General features: G+C 41.7%; 1 protein-coding gene across 8 annotated transcripts in view; it reads right to left on the bottom strand.

Annotated features, from left to right (window-relative positions):
- YAP1 (Yes-associated protein 1) overlaps positions 1–10,403 on the bottom strand; it is a 157,266-nt gene extending 146,863 nt beyond the window's left edge. For 7 of the 8 annotated variants that reach the window (XM_006833761.1, XM_006833764.1, XM_006833763.1 and 4 more), the window contains exons 1-2: positions 9,794–10,114; positions 4,860–5,110 (exon numbers count right to left, since the gene is read on the bottom strand). In XM_006833761.1, the coding sequence (XP_006833824.1) occupies positions 4,860–5,110; positions 9,794–10,114 (572 nt within the window). Of the gene's footprint in view, positions 1–4,859; positions 5,111–9,793 lie in introns of all 8 variants that reach the window. The other variant, XM_006833762.1, reaches the window with a different exon arrangement.
- Between the last annotated feature and the right edge of the window lie 8,913 nt (positions 10,404–19,316).

Raw genomic sequence — 19,316 nt, 5'->3', positions numbered from 1 at the left:
TCAAGCATAAGGTCCTACATGCCATAATATGTAGAAAAAATTATTTTTATATGCTAAAGTGATAAGGTATTTGATTTAATACAATAAATCTGAGAAGTGAAAATGTTCCTTTTAACCAGAAGTATTATAGAAAACCAATTCAGGAAGTTATTCAGCAGCTTATAAAGAAAGAGATAGGAAGTTGTTGACCCACTACTTGAAGAACTATTTCCTGTAGGAAAAGTATAAGACAGCTGAAGAAAGCAACAATTCTCAGAGTAATAAAGATAATGAGTTCTTTTAAAATAAACCTTATTGTACTATCTTGAAGAAATTAGTCTCCAAAAGCAAATAAAGTAGATTATATATGTAATATACAGACTAAGACTCTTTTACATACTTTACTATCATACCAGAGCTTGAATAAGTATCATACATCCAAGCAACCCTAGAGGCATAGCCAGTTTAATCTGGGCTGCTAACCAAAAGGTCAACAGTTTGAACCCACCAGTCACTTCACGTGAGAAAGATACGGCAGTCTGCTTCCCTGAAGACTTACAACCTTGGACATCCTACTGGGCAGTTCTACTCTGTCCTATGGAGTCCTGGTATGGCACTGTAGGTTAATTGCTGGATGGCTAACAGCAAGGTCAGTGGTTCAAAGCTACCAGACACTACTCGGAAATCCTATACATGGTCTTTGAAGACACTTAACAACAACTCTCTCCTACAGGGTCACTAGGAGTTGGAATTGAATTGACAGCCTTGGGTTTGAGTGGGTACGATACATCCATCACACATTTATGCCAAAACTGAGGACAAGTCTTCTCCAGAAGAGATCTCACTGAGCTAATTGTTTGTTGTTTGAACATAGGGAACCTATGTTACAAAGCACAAAAGTTCCATAGGGGTTTCCAAGAGCAGATAAAGCAGATCACAGTCTTTCCTCATTGCAGCTGGGTTCAAAGTGCCACCTTCCAGTTAGAAGTTGAACACTTAACCACTGTTCCACCACCAGGGCTCCTCCAGTGAGCTATGGTGATTTAAAAATACAATGACCACCTGCCTACAACCTTGAAACTAGAGAAGAGGGCACATCACTTTAAAATCTCCTTCATCTATGGCAACAAGTTGTCGTTTCCAGAGTCAGCAATTCAAAGTGTTAGTGTTCAATCAAATGAAATCATCCTGCATGTCTGGACCATTTATAATCAGACTTTTTCATGCCAAGTAAAAATTGCGATAAATTACATTATTCTGTAACTTAAACATTCCAACATGAACATATCAAGATGTATATAAATTTTTCACTTTTGAGATGAGTATAATGTTTGCAACTAACATGAAGCTTCCTAAATTTGGCTGGCAACAAGTTGTCATCTTTATAACGAAGAGAAAAATACTAAGCATTGATTTCAAAGACAGCCTGACGTTAAAACATCAAAAACAAAACTATAATATAAAATTAGTTTTGACAGTAGCAACGTGACCCAAAATCTGAAGTTTATTATCTTAATCCCAGTCAAGACAGACATGATCCTCACTTAAGGTGGTACAATGACTAAGTGCTTGGTTACTAACTAAAAAGTTTGGCAGTTCAAACCTACCCAGTTACTCCAGAGGGAAAACACATGATGATCTGATTCCATTAAGATTCCAGCTTAAAAAAAAAAAAACCCCATGGGGCAGTTCTGTTGTCACTTGTAGTTGCTATGAGTTGGAATCAACTCTGACAGCACACAATATTTGTGTAATACACAGAAATGTCTAGTTTATGACAACTCATTCAGCCCTCATGAATGTTTATAAAGTGTAGCTTCATTGAAGTAACTGACAATTAAGGAAGGGTGAACTGATTTTATCTCAAACTGCACACTGATCACAGAGTAGATACTTTTAATCAGAATGTAACATTTTATAGGCCCACAGTTCCTATCCTTCCATATCTAATGCTATAGTTCTCTCTACACAATCCCTAAGGAGTCCTGGTGGTACAGTGTTTAAAGGTTTAGCTGCTAAGCAAATGGATGAAACTATGAACATACTAGACTACTCCACAAAATGATGCATCAAGCACTCTGGCTCCATAGTAATTTGCAGTCTTGGAAAGCCTAGAGGACAGTTCAATTCTTTCCTACAGAGTCACAGTCACAAAGAGTCAGAATTTGTATAGCTTTATCATAAAATCCCTAACAGATATCAATTCATCCATGCTTTTCCTGCTTTTTAATGACCAAGACCCTAGGCTTTCAGGGAAACCTCTGCTATTTCTAAAAAGTTCGACATGAAAAAATACTTACATGAAAGCAAAAATATTCATATTTATCATAAAATAAGCCTGAATTTTGCTTCCACATGCGAGTCCCTTAAAAATCTTAAAACAATAATCATGTCTTCTTTTATTCCCAGTTTTTTGTTTTTCCAGATAAACTTCTCTACATTGCCGTAACTACTACTCATATGGCATAAATTTCTTATCAATTTACATTCTCCACAAGCCCACTCAAGATATGTAGTGTGATGTGGTGTGTGTACATTTTTTCATTAATTAATCTGCATCAACACTTACAAGAAACATTTGCTCTCAAAAGAACTATGAGAAAATTCAAAAAAAAAAAAAACAAATTAAAGTGTAGATGCTAAGTGTAATTAGTCAATCACAAAAGAATATATATTGCATGAGACCACTGTTGTAAAGAGTTAAAAATATATATATTTTCTTGCTAATCAAACATTCTAAGATGGTTAAGGGTCAGGTGGGAGAGGATGGGAAAAAATTTAAAGTGAATAGAGGTAAATACTGTTGACTGATGGTTGGTACATGGAATGGACTGCTAGCATTGTAATGACACAAAATGTAGTTATTTGTTGAATGTGAGACTGTAAACCTTTACTCAATTCACAATAAAAAGTTTGGGGAAAAAAAGATAAAATAAGTAAACAAATAAATGTATAGAATATTTACTTCAAAATGTTCACTTACTCAAAACAATGAAAAGGCAGACAGATGTCACCTGTAAGCAGTTACTACAAGTTATGAGGCTGAAAAACAAGAGTATAAACACTACTCTTTCAGCTTCTACTTTTAGCCATACCATCAACCAAAGAAAGCAGAAGGGAAGTAGACGATCAGGCTGTTTAATAATCTCCCCAGGTCAGCATGTGACCCAGCAGGGAGAGGTTCAAAAAAGTACAGCCTTTCTTTCTCTTCCTAACAACCTGGTTTGTTTCCACTCCTTTCCCCTTCAAGACATCTCTCACAGCTAGCAGCTCTTTCAATCATTTACTTTGGAAGTCTGCTTGAGAACAAATGATCTTGCTCATGCAGATGAGTTTTGCCAGACTTGTATGTACTTTTCAGTTTAAGGCTCTTTATTGTTCTGGTGGAAACCTGACCCTTTGAAATGGATACCAGGACGCCAGAAAATGAATTTTAAAAGAAGAAAAAAAGTTGCAGGGAAGGGTATAAAAAGAAATTTTTTAAGACCAAATCTTTTTCCTTGCTCTTCCTCTAAAATAAGCCTGTCACAAAACTTTGTTTCTTACAAAGTAACAATCCACTATGAAAAACAGTATCATCAATTCTATTTGTTATATATCTAATATATTAAGTATTACATTTACCTAAGGAATAGATCGCCCAAACAGATCTCGATCAAAACTTAGGTTGGATTGGACTGCAGTCTATAGTAATTTGTTTTAGACATTTTGCATATACTTAATTCAAACAAGCCAGATAAAAATATAGTCTTATCTATATTTTCTAAACCAGAGATGATAAAATTATACTTAAATCTTTTCAGTTTTAATGCAATTATGTAATTTCATTAAAGACAAAAAACTTGATAAAAATATGTAACAGAACTGCCTTGTTTTTGTTTTCCCAGATAAGTAGATAGTGTTTTAAAGAGCTGATAGTTTCAAAGAAGTTTGAGTATATACCAAACCTGAAATTCCACATTTCTCTTTATATTTTGGAAAAAACACACACAAAAGCTTTGGGGCGCATGTTGTACCTTCTGATCAGTTTTCCTGGGAGCCTAAAAAACTGATCTAAATCATAAAGTCTGTTCATTAAAAAATATATCTATATCTATATATATATATATACATCATGTAAAACTGAAGCTGAAGTACTTTCCATTTTATAATTTAATATACTATAAAAATAAAACTACATTATTTGTCCTAGCTCAAAGGCACTTAACAGCAATAATATATCTGTAATTTTTGTCTATTGATAATGTTTATTTAAAAAGATCTAGTAGTGCCGTCCATACATAGTTCATAGAGCAATGTAAGTTCTGTACTTCTCAGTTTGAAAAATTTCAAGGTATTTTTTAATTCAGTTTTGTGCTCAGCTAATTAAATGTGTGGCAAACTCAAAAATAGTCAAACTGCCACACACAAAAAAAAGACAGTGGAAATGCTCTGAAACCAAGTTCAAACAAACCTTTAAAATATTATCCAAGTTAAAGAGGTATTTAAGTCATACCTAAGTGTATATACACAAACACACACATGTATATATATGGAGCTCTGATAGCGTAGTGGTTACGAATCAGGCTGCGAGTCGCAAGGTCAGCATTTTGAAACTATCAGCTGTTCCAGGGGAGAAAGATGAGGCTTTCTGCTCCTGTAAAGATTTACAGCCTCGGAAACCCTGTACAGGGTCGCTATGAGTCGGAACCGACTCCACGGCACATAACAATAACAACAACAACAAAAAAAAATATATATATATATATATAAATATATATATATCCACCTGAGCTTGACTTAAATACAAAGCAAAGTATAAATGTATGTGGCTTTTCATATAGTGTTTTCAAAAATACATTATTCTTATATAATGAAATAACATCATCATTTTCACTTACTTTAAGAAGTATCTCTGACCAGAAGATGTTTTCGCCATTTCCCAGCCTGCTGGCAGAGGTACATCATCAGGTATTTCAAAAGAAGACTGTCGGAGATGTTGAGCAGTGGGTGCAGCTGCTGGACCAGAAACAACTCCCGTGGGGCTCAGTGTCCCTGGAGAAACAGCTCCCAGCTGCAGGGAAGCTGGAGAGGAATGTGCTCGAACATGCTGTGGAGCCAAGGCTCCTGCTGTTCCTGCATCAGTACTGACCTGTTAGAATAGTAAAATGAAAAATCTAAGAAAACACATTTCTTAAAACAGAGTACTTTTACATTTCCTAGAAAAAACTATAATGCAACCACTTATCTAAAAACCAAATGCAAATTTCAACATTTTGTAATCGACATTGAAGAAAACAGTTTGGCAAATGGATACTTTAAAATCTTTTGTATGATTTTGTTCTAGATAGATAGATAGATAGATAGATAGATAGATAGATAGATAGATAGATAAAAGTTGTAATTTTAGAGAAGACTCCATCTAAGTGAAATTCTAGTTACTATACATTAGGCAAGGAGCTCTGGTAGTGTAGTGGTTACGAGTCAGGCTGCCAACCTCAAGGTCAGCAGTTCGAAACTACCAGCTGCTCTGTGGGAGAAAGATGAGGTGTTCTGCTCCTGTAAAGATTTACATCCTCAAAACCCTGTGCAGGATCACTATGAGTCGGAGCAGACTCCACGGTACTTAACAAGAGGAACACACATTAGGCAAGGAGTTCTGGTAGTGTAGTGGTTACAAGTTCAGCAGTTCGAAACTACCAGCGGTTCCACAGGAAAAAGATGAGACTTTCTGTTCCCATAAAGATTTATAGCCTCAGAAACCCTGTACAGGGTCGCTATGAGTTGGAACCGACTCCACAGCACATCACCACACCACATACATTAGACAAGGAGTCCTGGTTACAAAACGGTCAGCTGGGAGAAAGATGAAGCTTTCCACTACTGTAAAGATTTAGTCTCAGTGACCTTAAATAGGGTCACTATGAATCAGAACCAACATCATAACCACCACCATACAGTAGGCACTGCCTCTTTTAGAGGAAAGTAGTAAATGTATGGGGGCCTTCCCAAGTTCTAAAATGTTCCAGATATAAACACAACCTAAGAAATATAATGACTATGCCTTCTTTTTTGTCTAAATTGAGCTTGAATTAATGTTTGCTTCCCCCCAGGTCAAGACCTAAATACATGACATTAGTTTTGTTTTGTTTTCCCACTATGGACAAATGCTATCAACCAATCATCTCAACTGATATAAACTCAATGAATGCAAAAGATTCAAAACCATCCAAAAATTCTTACATAAAAGCATCTTAATGGGTAAAGGAGTCCTACTGTGGCGCTGTGACATAAAGCACCGGGTAGAGAACGGTCAGTCAGAACCACAAGGTCAGCGTTTCAAACTCACCAGTCACACCTTGGAAACCCTATACAAAGTTGCCTAGGAGTCGAAACTGACTGCAATGAATAAAAATGGGTGAAATGAAAAACTAATGGTATCTTTGTTGGTTTGATGCTGCAGGATAATGCAGTGGACCACAAGGTTGGTTTTAACCTTAATATTGGTGGTTCAAACTCACCAGTTGCTCCTCGGAAACCTTTTACAGTGTTGCTATGACCATACTTTGGTATCTAGATGATAATAATGTTAACAGTTTGTTATGAAACTCACACCCTTACATATTTTTACAACTGTTTGAGTCCTGGTGTGGCACTGTAGGGTAAGCACCAGACTTCTAACCATAAGGCTGGCAATTCAAGCCTACCAGCAGCTCCTTAGAAATCCTATACAGGATCACTAAGAGTCTAAACAAAACAGCACTCAACAATAATAGCAAAAGCAATAAAAAAAAATCTGCAGTCAGACCTCAAAGAGCTGGGTTCCCATCCAAATCCCTGTAATTGGCTTCATTTCTGTGAGTCTGTTTCCTCATATGTCAATTAGGGTTTGTTTGTTTTTTCAGGATGGGAAATGGGGGTATTCTAGGATATATGAGGAGTCCTGGTGTGGTGCTGCAGGTTAATGCACTGGACTGCAAAGTTGGTTTGAACAGCAAAGTCGGCAGTTCAAGCTTACCAGCCGCTCCTCAAAAATTCTATGCAGAATCGCTGAGTCTGAGCCTATTTGACAGCACTTTAACAACAACATGGAGTCCTGATGTGGCACTGTAGGTTAATGCACCAGACTGCACCGTTATTTGAACTACAACATTGGAGTTTCAAGCAGCTGCTCCTTGGAAACCCTATACAGGGTCTCTATGGGTCAGAACCGACTCGACAGCACTGAACAAGTGTTGCATAGTAAGGTAATCACGGGACAACTAACTGAAAGGTTGGCAGTTCCAATCTAACAGCTATTCCTCGGAAACCTTATTGTTGTTGTTAAACACCATCAAGTCATATCAACCCTGTGCTCAGTTTCCAAGTTTCTATAAGTCAGAACCAAACCGATGGCAGCACTGAATATATGATATATACAAGCCCTGGTGTCATAATGGTTAAGTTTTGGCTGCTAACCAAAAGGTCCATACTTTGAACTGACCAGACTAAAGATATGATAGCTTGCTTCTGTAAAGATACTATTGTTGTTGTTAAGTGTCGTTCTAGTCTGTTCCGACCCACAGCAACCCTTTCTGAGGAGCAGGTGGTAAGCTTGAACTGCCGAGCTTGTGATTCAAATCAACTTTGCAGTCCCCGCATTAACTCATAGCACCACATAGATAACACCTTGGAAACTGTACTACAGGGTCATGAGTTGGAATTTACTTAAGAGCAATGGGTTTGGTTTGATTATGTTTAGTTATATATAACTGTATGCACATATAGGAGCTCTGGTAGCATAGTGGTTACGAATTGGGCTGCGAACCGCAAGGTCAGCAGTTGGAAACGACCAGCTGTCCCGTGGGAGAAAGATGAGGCTCTCTGCTCCCATAAAGATTTACAGCCTCGGAAACCCTGTACAGGATCGCTATGAGTCGGAACCGACTCCACGGCACATAACAACAACAACATATACATATATAATCATTTAAAATTTACATCCAAGTCTGTTAACAATAGTATTTTTAACACAGATTAATACCATTCAAAATAAATACTATTTGTTTATTTTTAATCCATTGATTATTAAGATTTGAAAAAATTAAAATAAGAATTAGGGTTTGTTTATCAAAAAGTTAGAATGTCCTAGATTAGTAGAGGCATGAAAGACTTCTGGATATAGATTCTTGCTCAATAATTACTTTCAGTTGCAAGTGTTTTGGGTTTATAGATGCCATAATCCGGGGAATTCAATCTCCTATGTGCATTTTTCTTACAATAAATACACAGCAGTATAGCTGTGTAGACTCTGTAGGGTGCATGCCAACACACTTTATACATAATGAGTTCAGAAACTCACCTCCAGGGGTAAGAGGGGAAAATAAGCATACCTAATTCTGCCTTTTATAAATTAAGGCAAGCAGCTAAATTGTTTTCCCTTCCTCGTCCTACAACCAAGGTTTTGTCAGGGATTACGTTAATTTTTCTGAGTCCCAAAACTCCCATCAGTTTGCACACAATAATATATATTATAGAAGGGGAAATGGGATGGGGGTGGGGATGGGGGTGGGGCTGGGGGTGCGATAACGCTTCTTTCCGCTCAAGTTACAGCCCGATTTGGACTAACACGACAGTATTTGGAAAACCAATTAACTTTTGGACAAAACTCCTGTGCCGCAGCTTAGCCTAAAGGAATTTCTTTTTTAAAAGGCAAAAATCAAAACACCTACAGGAGCCTTCACTTAAAGAAAGAAAGAAAAAAACGTACTGGGACCTACTGGAATGTTAACACTTGATAAAATAGTCGAACGTTGTGTATGTGGTAAAGCAGCCATGTTCGCAACCTCAATAAGAATTAGTCATCGCTTCCCAAACATTAACTTTTAATCACAGTTGAAGGAGGCAGGACTCGGCCTATGAGTCAACCTGCAGCGTATTATCAAAGCCTGTGTGTTCAAACCTCGGCACTCTGAAGCGCAACTCAGTTCCTGCGCAACGTGCAGATGTGGCTAATTTAAAAGCATTTCAACAGACTGTAAATAATAGTCTACAATTGGGAAACTAACACGTGAACCTACAAAGTTTGATAAGCGCGAGTCGGCCCAAGTTGCAAGAGCCAAGGGAAGTGCAGGGGTGACGGAACGAACTCCATAACAACTTCCAGGAAAGTCTGGGCAAAGGAAGCCCGGAATCCTGTGCTCCGAAGGGGCCGGAGCAGCGAGGAAAAGAAATGCTTTCGGCCGGGGGAGGGGGATAAAGAGCTAGAAAACGCCTAGGACTAGTTCCACCCCCACCCCCTAATCAACACTGGAAAACAAGAGAACAATTATTTGACTCCCCAGGAGACCGAAAGGACCGAGAGGCCCCGAAGGAAAGGGGGCTCAGGGCTCAACTTCACAAACTCGGTTGCCTCTGGCAGCTCACCCACACAAATGCCAGAGGCCCCCCCTTTCCCCTTCCCCCCCACCCCCGGGCGGCGGCGGGAGCGAAGGTGCGGAGCGCGCGGAGGCGCGCGCATTGTGCAAGCCCACCGCGGCCCGGGCGGCCTCTCCCCACCCCCTTCCTTCCTCCCCCCCTCCCCCTCCACTCCCGCCAACCTCCTGGGAACCCCGGGAAGAAAAGAAAGAAAGGAAGAAGGGGAAAAGCACACCCCCCGCCCAGGCTGCAACCGCAGAAACTCCAAGGAGAAAACAAATCTCAGCCCCCAACTCCTGGAGGAGTGGGGATCAGATAACCGTAGCCGAGCGGGTGCCTCGAGTCCCTCAACTCACCAGGATACCCCCACCCCTCGCCAGGGTTCCCGGAACCCCCACCCCGCCTTGGGGCCCGCCCGACGGGGAAGGGGGTAGGTTACCTGTCGGGAGTGGGACTTGGGCTCTGGCGGCTTAAAGAAGGAGTCCGGCAGGTTCCGGAGCCTCATGGGCACGGTTGGGGGCACGTTGGCCGTCTTGGGGTTCATGACGGCGTTGAAGAGCGCCTCCAGGTCTGTCTCTGAGTCCCCCCGGACGTGCACGATCTGGTGTCCGGCGGGGGGAGCCTGCGGCGCCGGCTGGGACCCAGGGGGCGCCGGCTGCCCGGGCCGGGCCGGCGCGTCCTGCCCCTGGGGGGGCTGTGCGGGGGGCTGCCCTTGGCCCTGGGGCCCCGACTGAGGCGGCGGCTGCTGCCCGGGATCCATGGCTTCTGCCTCTGCCGACGCGCACCCCCTGACCAGGCGGACAAGGGCTCCGCCCGGGCGCCCCGGCTCTACGGGCCGAGACTGGAAAGCGGCGCTGGGCGTCGGGAGCGGCGCTCTCCTAGCTTTTAGGGCCGAGGGGCTGCGCCGCGGTCCCGCATCCCCCGCCCCGGCGCCTCCGCCCCCGCCCTGCGCCCCGGCACCACTGGTCTGGCGGCTGCGCCTCGGGAGGGGCGAGAGAGACCCAGACCTGCGGCAGCGGCGAACTTTTTTTGCTCAACTCCCTAGAAGGAGGCCGGTCAACTAGTTGCTTTTCCCCTCCCCCTTTCTCTTTTATTTCCTTTGCTTGTTCCTTCCTTCCTCCCTTTCTTTTTCCCGGCGGCGGCTGTGCCCGACTGAGACTGAAACTAGCCTCAGACGCCAAAACTAAAGTTGAGAGAACCGCCCGCCCGCGCCGCTCGCCGGCTCCGCCTCCTTCTGGCTCTTCCTTCCTCTGCGCGCCCGCCCGCGCCGAATCCGTGGCCGGCAGCCGGGAGAAACTTTTTCCTGCAACTTACTACATTCCTGCAAACTCCCAGCCTCCTGTGCCTCTCCCGGCCGCACGTGACCAGCTCGCTCGCCAACCAGTCCTCTCCGCCTGTGCTTCAAGGGCAGCGGCCGAGAGGGTGCCCGGAGCTGTGCGGGCCGGGCCGATGGGAAATGTTGGGTCCAATCTGGGTCCGAACTCTCGTCTCTGCAGAAAACGCGGCCGCCCTTGGCCGCTGGAAAGTCCTCCCTGCCTGTCCAGTTCCACCCCTCCAGTACTCGGAAAAAGACTCCTTTCAGCTAGCCAGGAGATTGTAAATGTCCAAAGCCGAACGAAATCTGGGAGGACGTGGAAATCCATTTAAACCCTGCCTGCGTAGCGTAACTTAACAGGCAAAATCGTGCCAATACGGGGTTAAAACCGCAAGAATAAATTCGAGTTACTACAGAAACCCATAACACAGGCAACTGTCTTACAAAAGGTCCGTTTTTGACACTAACTTGATTTTGTGTTTTTCCGCTCACCTCAGCACGCAAAAGTAAAAGCGTAAGTGGTTACAGTATTTAGGTAATTTGCGGCTAGTTCTTTGATTCAGCGTAACTTACTTAAAAACAAAACAAAAAGAAACCTGTCGTCCTGTCCAGTCAATTAGGTAATCAAGTTTTGTTTTAAATGAAAAAGAAAACATCAATTTTTGTGGCATTACAACTTGCAGCATACTAACTGAACTTCAAAATTGAGTGTTTATCTTTAGTTACAATTTTCTCCATACCTACCATCGGGACTAGGGGAGCTATGAACCTACCCCTTAGTTCTATGCCTGACACAAGGGTGAGTGTTCGCCGTGAATGTTGACTGGGAGAGGTGGTTCTATCAGGCACCTGGTCCTCTGAGATGTAATTCAAATGTACAATTCATCCCTCTAAGCAAATGCAATGCTTTTTCGGTAAATTCACAAGGTGTGTGACATCACTTTTATTTTAAACTACTACTAGCCCATTGCAAAGAAATCTGGCTTCGTGTTTTAATGATTTTGTCTGCAGTGTTAGTAAAAATCAAACCCAAACCCAATGTTTTGACTCATAGTAACCTGAAAGGACAGAGTAGAACTGCCCCATAGGGTTTCCAAGGATGTAAACGTTTATAGAAGTCCCTTAGAGCAGTTGCAGTTGGTGGGCTCCAACTGACAGACCTTTTGATTAGCAGCCAGGCGCTTCAACGATTGAGCCCCCAGGACTGGTACAATACTGGGGAAAACAGACGTATAAATAGGATTAAGCAAAAAAGATAATCACTTTCTGCAGCCAGGGCTTGCCTATGGGCATTTTGAATAGGGATCTGTATCTCTTGGTGGGGTTAGTAGGGTGGGGCCAGATGAGGTATCAGACAAACAAGATTCTAGCCCTCTCTAGGACTACTTGCTCTGAAGAATGTTGTTGTTGTTAAGTGCAGTTGAGTCGGTTCCAACCCATAGCGACCCTGTACAGGGTTTCCGAGGGTGTAAATCTTTACTGGAGTAGAAAGCCTCATATCTTTCTCCCGCGGAGCGGCTGGTAGTTTCGAACCGCTGACCTTAAAGTTCGCAGCCCGATTCGTAACCACTACGCTACCAGAGCTCCATTGCTCTGAAGAATGGAATCAGTATAAATAAATAATGCCCATAGTGCCTTCTTGGTTTTGCCTCCCCATCCTTACCCCTACAAAATGTCAAAGGTCAAGTGTATTTAAACACAAACATGTTGGTTCTGGATTTACAGAGATTTGAGTTGTTGGAGTTCTAGTTCTATCACTTACCAGCGGTGAGACCTTGAACAAGTCACTCCTTCATCTTTAAAAGTGGTGGTGTTGTTAAATGCCATCGAGTTGGTGCACACTCATAGCAACCCTGTATATGGAGTCCTGGTGTGGCGCTGTGGGTTAATGTGCCAGACTGCAAAGCCATTTGGACTGCAAGGTCGGCAGTTCAAGCTCAGCAGCTGCTCCTCGGAAACCCTATACATGGTCGAAATCGACTCAAAGGCACTTAACAACAACATAGAGTTTCTGAGGAGTGGGTGGTGGGTTTGAACTGCCGACTTTGCGGTCCAGTACATTATCTTACAATGCCACACCAGGACTCCCTATCTTTAAAATAGTCTTTCAAAAATAAAAATGTTCTTTATATAAAGACCCACCATTATCCTGAGTCATTTTCATACTCCATGTAGCCCTTTCTCTTAAAAGATTTGTTTTGCAACTACGCTAATCTCTCAACTACAATAGACCCAGTCTCCAGACTCCACTGTAGGTTGTTGAGGTATTCAATTTGATAATGGATACAAAGTACTCAGCCCTAGCATTTGGCATATTGTGAGTTCTGTATATCAGATCTTATTGCTTACATATTACTTCTTAAATTGTGACATGACCTCTCCTTTGCAATAACCTCCCTTTCTAAGCACAGCCTCAGGGACTTGTTGGCAGTGCCCTCTTACATCCAATAATCCAAACGAGCAAAGTCTTTAGGTAGAAACTACATCACACAGAAAACTTTTAAAGAACCAAAGTGACTGAAAAACTGGGACTTTAATGGAAGCTGTCCCTTAACAAGAGCATTTATTACTATGGACTCTATAATTAAAGGGTTTAGGGTACAGCAAAGGTTGCTTTGTTCAATATTGTTTCACCTGCCATTAAATTGAGAACAAAATTGCTTTGATAAATGGATTGAAGGCTATTTGGAGTGAGTTTAGGTTCTGTAAGAGCTTCTGTATCATAGAACACGATTTTGTAATTTATGATTGCTCATCTATAAAACTTCAATTACAGGGTAGAAATGGATAAAGATAACATGTACTCAATCCTCTGTTCTTTCCCATTCCCACACCCCTTTTGGAACAATGTCAATTTTAGGCACATTGAAATGGGAAGTTGCCTTCTTAGTACAAATATCCACAGTTATTCTGCCTCATTTCATTGTCCATATAGACCACACTCTCAACACACTAGTTTTGCTTCATCTCCACTCCACTTTAGTCACCTGACCACCTACTCCTATGTCTACACCCTGTCATCATCCAGAAAAACTTGTGAAATTAAACTATGTTATATCTGATAGCATAGTGTTTATGAAGCAGGCTGCTAACATCAGGGTCAGCAGTTTGAAACTACCAGCTATTCGAAACTGCCAGCTGTTCCGCGGGAGAAAGATGAGGCTTTCTGCTCCCGTAAAGATTTACAGCCTCGGAAACCCTGTACAGGGTCGCTGTGAGTCCGAACCAACTCCACACCACATAACAACAACAACAAACAACATATCAGCCTCTTAATAACTATTTGGTTCTCAGTCTTTATTTCTCTCCCTCTTCTACCAATCACTCCCTGCTGTTTTTCCTTCCTTCCCTGTTCTGCTTATATAGATCACAATCCACTGCTCTGACCTCTCAACAACAATCATCTCTGCCCTCAGTTGATTTGCCCTATATATTTCACCGAACTACATCTATAAACCTAAACTTATCATCTATCCTTTCCGCTCCAACATCTTGCTCTTTTTGCTTTTGCCCTTTTGCCTCCTGCTGCTGCTCTTGCATGCCATCAAGTCAGCTCTAACTCAGCAACCCTATATAGGGTTTCTAAGGCTGAAATCTTTATGGGAGCAGAAAACCTCACCTGTCTCCCAGGGAGCTAGTGGTGGACTCAAAGAGTTGACCTTGTGGTTTACAGTCTAATTCTTATCCTATAGACCTCACATTAATTAAAAGTTTCAATCACAGTTTTTGACATTTTGTCCAAGTGAAGATATAATGCCATCCTGAAGATACAGTCCTGGTATGGTGCTATGGGTTAATGTGCTAGACTGCAAGGTCAGTTTGACCGCATGATCAGCAGTTCAGGCTCCTCAAAAACCCTATCATAGGGTCGCTATGAGTCAGAACCAACTTGGTGGCACTTAACAACAACAACACAAAGATATACTCCTGGTGTGGTGCTGGAGGATAAGCACTAGACTGCTAAACATCAACAGATCAAAACCACCAGCCATTCCTCAGAAACCCTATATAGGGTCCCTATGAATTAGAACTGATTCTATTTCACTTAACAACAACAGCAGCAAAATTATACCTACAAGACTATAAGGAGCCTTGGTGTAGTGCTATAGGATAAGCATTGTGCTGCTAACTAAAAGGTTGGAAGTTCAAATTCATCCGCCACTCCTTGGAAACCCTATGCAGGTTAGCTATGAGTCAGAATCAACTCAACAGTACTTGACAACAATAAGACTACAAGAAGACATTCATTGTAGGATGCTCAACTTTGTGCCATTATCACATGACACAATTCATATTTTGAGAGCTATCAGCTACTCTTTTGACACTGCTAAAGGCAGGTAGATCTTGGTTAAAAGCAGAGAATCCCAGCAAATTGCTTGTCTATTAACTATGCAAAGCCATTCTGATCGTGCGCATCACAACAAAATAATGGAAAACATTGTGAAGAAAAGAAATTCCAGAACATTTCATTGTGCTCATGCAGAATCTGTACATAGACCAAGAGGCAGTTGTTTGAACACAAGAGGGTCCTTTGTGGTTTAAAATCAAGCAAGGTGTTCTATCCTTCACAACACTTTGTCAATATGCTAAGCAAATAACCTGAGAAGCTAGACTATATGAGAAGTCCTGGTGTGGCGCTGTAGGATAAGGACTGGATTGCTAACCACAAGGTTGGCAATTCAAATCCACCAGTTGCTCCTAGGAAACCCTATCAGGGTCACTGTGAGTCAGGACGAACAGGACCACATTTAACAACAACAAAACGACTATATGAGAAGAATGCAGCATTGGGATGGGAGGAAGAATAAACCTGTCATATGCAGATGACAGAACTTTACTCGCTGAAAGTGAAGAGGACTTGAAGAATTTACTGAGGAAGATAAAAAAACTACAGCCTTCAAAGAGAGACCTCCTACCACCAAGAAAGAAGAGCTGGAAGTAAAGTGCATTCCTTTGACCTGGAATCATTGCACTTCTAGATCCAAGGGAAGATTGATGCTAAGATATATGGAGATCTTCAACGAATTTTGGGCCTACAAATGCTGAAAGGAGACCAGAACTGTTCCCTGGAGTTGACAGAGATAGAGAGCCTTCTTCTCCTGCAGTCGGCACTCTGAATTTGGACTTCCAACCTCCTACACTGTGAGAGAATAAGTTTCTGTTAGCTAAAATAAAAATTTAAAAAGACTACAGCCTTCAGTATACATTACACCTCAACCGAAAGGAAGCAAAAATCTTCCCAACTAGATTTATATTGCGACAGCATGATAAAAGGAGAAAATATTAAAGTTGTCAAGAATTTCATTTTACTTGGATCCACAATGCCCATGGAAGCAGCAGTCAAGAAATCAATAGACATATAGTACCTTGGACAAATCTGCTGCAAAAGACCTCTTTAAACTGTTCAAGAGCAAAGATGTCACCTTGACTTATGCCTGACCCAAGTCATGGTATGCGCTGTGGGATAATGCACTGGACTGCAACGTCGGTTTGAATCACAAGATCAGCAGTTCAAATTCACTAGCCACTCTTCAGAAACCCTATAGAGAGTAGCTGTGAGTCAGAACTGACTCAAAGGAACTTAACAACAACATATGCATGCAGAAGATGGACAATAAATAAATAAATAAAAATTGATGATTTTGAATTACATTGCAAATAATATTAAATATACCATGGACAAACGGAAAAACTAACAAATCTGGCTTCAAAGAAGTTCAGCCAGAATGCTCCTTAGAAGGAAGGATGGCAAGACATTGCCTTATGTACTTTGGACCTGTTATTGGGAGGGACCAGTCCCTGGAGAAAGACATCATACTTGGTAACATAAAGGTTCAGTAAAAGAGAGGAAAACCCATAACAAGATGGATTGAAACAGTGGTTCCAACAATAGCCTCAAAGATAGCAAAGATTGTGAGGATGAAGCAACACCTGGCAGTGCCTTGTTCTGTTGTACATAGGGTCACTATGAGTTTGAAGTGACTGACCAACATCTAACAACTACAGGTCAACTGTATTGAATTATAACTATTGTTTGATTCAAGTGTAACATTTGAAACACACTCTTGTTTTGTAACCCACTCTTGACATTTCAGCATGTTTGAATATACTGGGAGTTTGAAAACAAAGGAAGTGCTCTGGGATAAAACCTGGCTGACACTCACATTCCTGGGGGCCACTAGAGGGACTCTCACAGCCCAGGGATTGGTTCCCCTCCACATTTGTAATCTCTAACTATGTTCCTCTGGTTCTCCAGTAGGCTTTTGTCAGTTGAATCTGTGGCTATTCCAAACACTACTTTCTTCAACATGTTTATTCATCATTCCCCTTTATTGTTAGGAGCCTTCAAGACAGTTTTGACTCATAGTGACCCTATGTACAAGAGAGCAAAAGATTGCCCAATCTTGTGCCTTCCTCACAATTATTACTATGCAGGGTCACTGATTTAATGGCACATAACAACAACAACTTTACCAAGCATGATGACCTTCTCCAGGGACAGGAACCTCCTGATAATAGATCTGAAATACACGAAACAGATTCTGGTCATACACCCTTCTAAGAAAATGATATCACCCCTAACAGGTAAGAGAAATGAAAGTCATCCTGCACAAAGGCCCCGAAAGTCTTCCTAGCTCAACCCCCTCCCTGACTCCCAACACATATAGTACCTAGGAAACCCTATCTGGGTCACTATGAGTCAGGACCAACAGGACCGCATTTAACAGCAACAAAAAGTATTGTTAGGTAAGTCAAAAAGAATCGTTACTAGCATTCAGTTCATATATATACAGGCTTTTTCCAAACGAAACATTTTTAAACATAAGTCGGCTATCAGTGGATGGCAGCAAACAAGTCCTCTCAGTAATACACTTGTCTTTGTCTTATTAGGATATTTTCTTGTGCCACAGTAGAAACAATTTTGTGGTCAGGACTAACAGCAAATTTTTGAAAAAACTCAAGTGGACATCTTACTAAGTCATTGAAGCTTATCAACAAGTTGATGGGAATACTGCTTCACATAAAATAGAAGTTTTTGGATGGATCAAGCATTTTGAACAAGGTTGAGAAGACTTCAAAGGTGAACCAAAAGAATCAATCTCAATGAAAGAAGAGACTGTGGCTGAAGTCCAGAAACTGGTGGGAGAAAACTGTAGAATTACCATTGCTGTGACAACTATTGAAGTTTGTGATCTCAGGTGGTTGAGTATTTTCTATTTTAAGTGACCATCTAGACTCCAGCAAGCTTTCAGCTCTATGGGTACAAAAACATTGTATGAAGATCTGTTAGCACAAAGGACTGATAATTCTATGATACTTTTAAGCAAAATCGAAGCTAATGAAGACAATTCTATGGAATGAATTGTAACCTGCAATGAACATTGGATTTATCCACGTGATCCAGAAAACAAGGTCCAATTAAAATAGTTGTTTCTAAGGATATCTGCTGGGCCAGTTAAATTTAATGCAGGAAGGTTAAAGTGACTGGGGGATTCTAAATGAGTAATCTTGATAGATTTTCTCAAAGAACACAGGATGATTATGGGGGCTTATCAGGAAGAACTTTTAGAAAATTAAAAACTACATTGGTATACCGGGATTGAGACATAATTGGAATGGGGAAAAGGGGGGAAATAATGTTAAGATGCTTGGCTGTCTTTTGAATCCTGGTTTCCTTGGCATACCATCATAAAATAGACAATTGATGGGGAGAGAAAGGAATAGCCAGAAATATCACCATAGAAAGCTTGTAAGTCTGTCTTCTGCCTATAACTGATTGGAATACGTAAAATGGGGCTACAACGTGTCCAGTGATGGAGGCTTCCTGAAAAGCCTCTGCATTACATAAGACCATAGGTGGAATCCTGAACCACATCCAGAAACTTCTGAGGTGGGAAATTTCCACTTGAAAGGATAAGCAGACCAGCCTGGAGCAGCTAGAAGAACAGAAGATACTTCTTGAAAGAAAGACTGGCAGGAAAAATACAAAACAATATAAGCAATCTGACTGATTACTACAAGAACAAGCAAGTTGCTTTCCCAGGAGACATCAAGGCAAGTGGTCAAGGTCCCCTCAGGGCAAGCCCCCTTCCAAGACTAAGACTCAATGGGAATACACACTGATTGGTGACCATGTTCATCACCGATAAGGGGATGTGACGGAAATGAAGCTGCGAGCTAAGCCCTACAACATTCAATAGACTCCTGTGAACCCGGGTGGAGACCTGGTTGGCCACCTGTGTGGCAAGACCTGGGGACTCTTGGGCCCAGAGTAAGTGACATAGTCACAGAGGACTAGAGTGGAGAGAGAAGCATCTAACTGATAAGAAGAGAGGGCATATGCATAAGAACATCCACACTTGCAGATAATACCCACTTGACCTGGCTTCAGTAACTGGATGATCAGAGCTCAACCAGAAGAAGAAAGAAGAGGAAAAAAAGTGTAATCTGATACAATTTGATGAGCTTGACCTACACTTATGGATGTAGTAGCTAAAAAGAGGGAACAAATCTTTACAGCAAGGATCATTCCCACCCCCTCCATACACAGACTAGACAGGGATGAGCAACTTGGACATTGGCTACCCAAAATGGGGGGGGGGGAGGGGGGCTACAAAGGCAAGAAATGACTGGCTTACAAGCTTTC

Source organism: Chrysochloris asiatica, unplaced genomic scaffold (assembly GCF_000296735.1).
Source record: "Chrysochloris asiatica unplaced genomic scaffold, ChrAsi1.0 scaffold00008, whole genome shotgun sequence".
NCBI lineage: Eukaryota > Metazoa > Chordata > Mammalia > Afrosoricida > Chrysochloridae > Chrysochloris > Chrysochloris asiatica.
The sequence above is the reverse complement of the archived record's forward strand: the minus strand, read 5'-3'. Positions and strand labels throughout refer to the sequence as shown.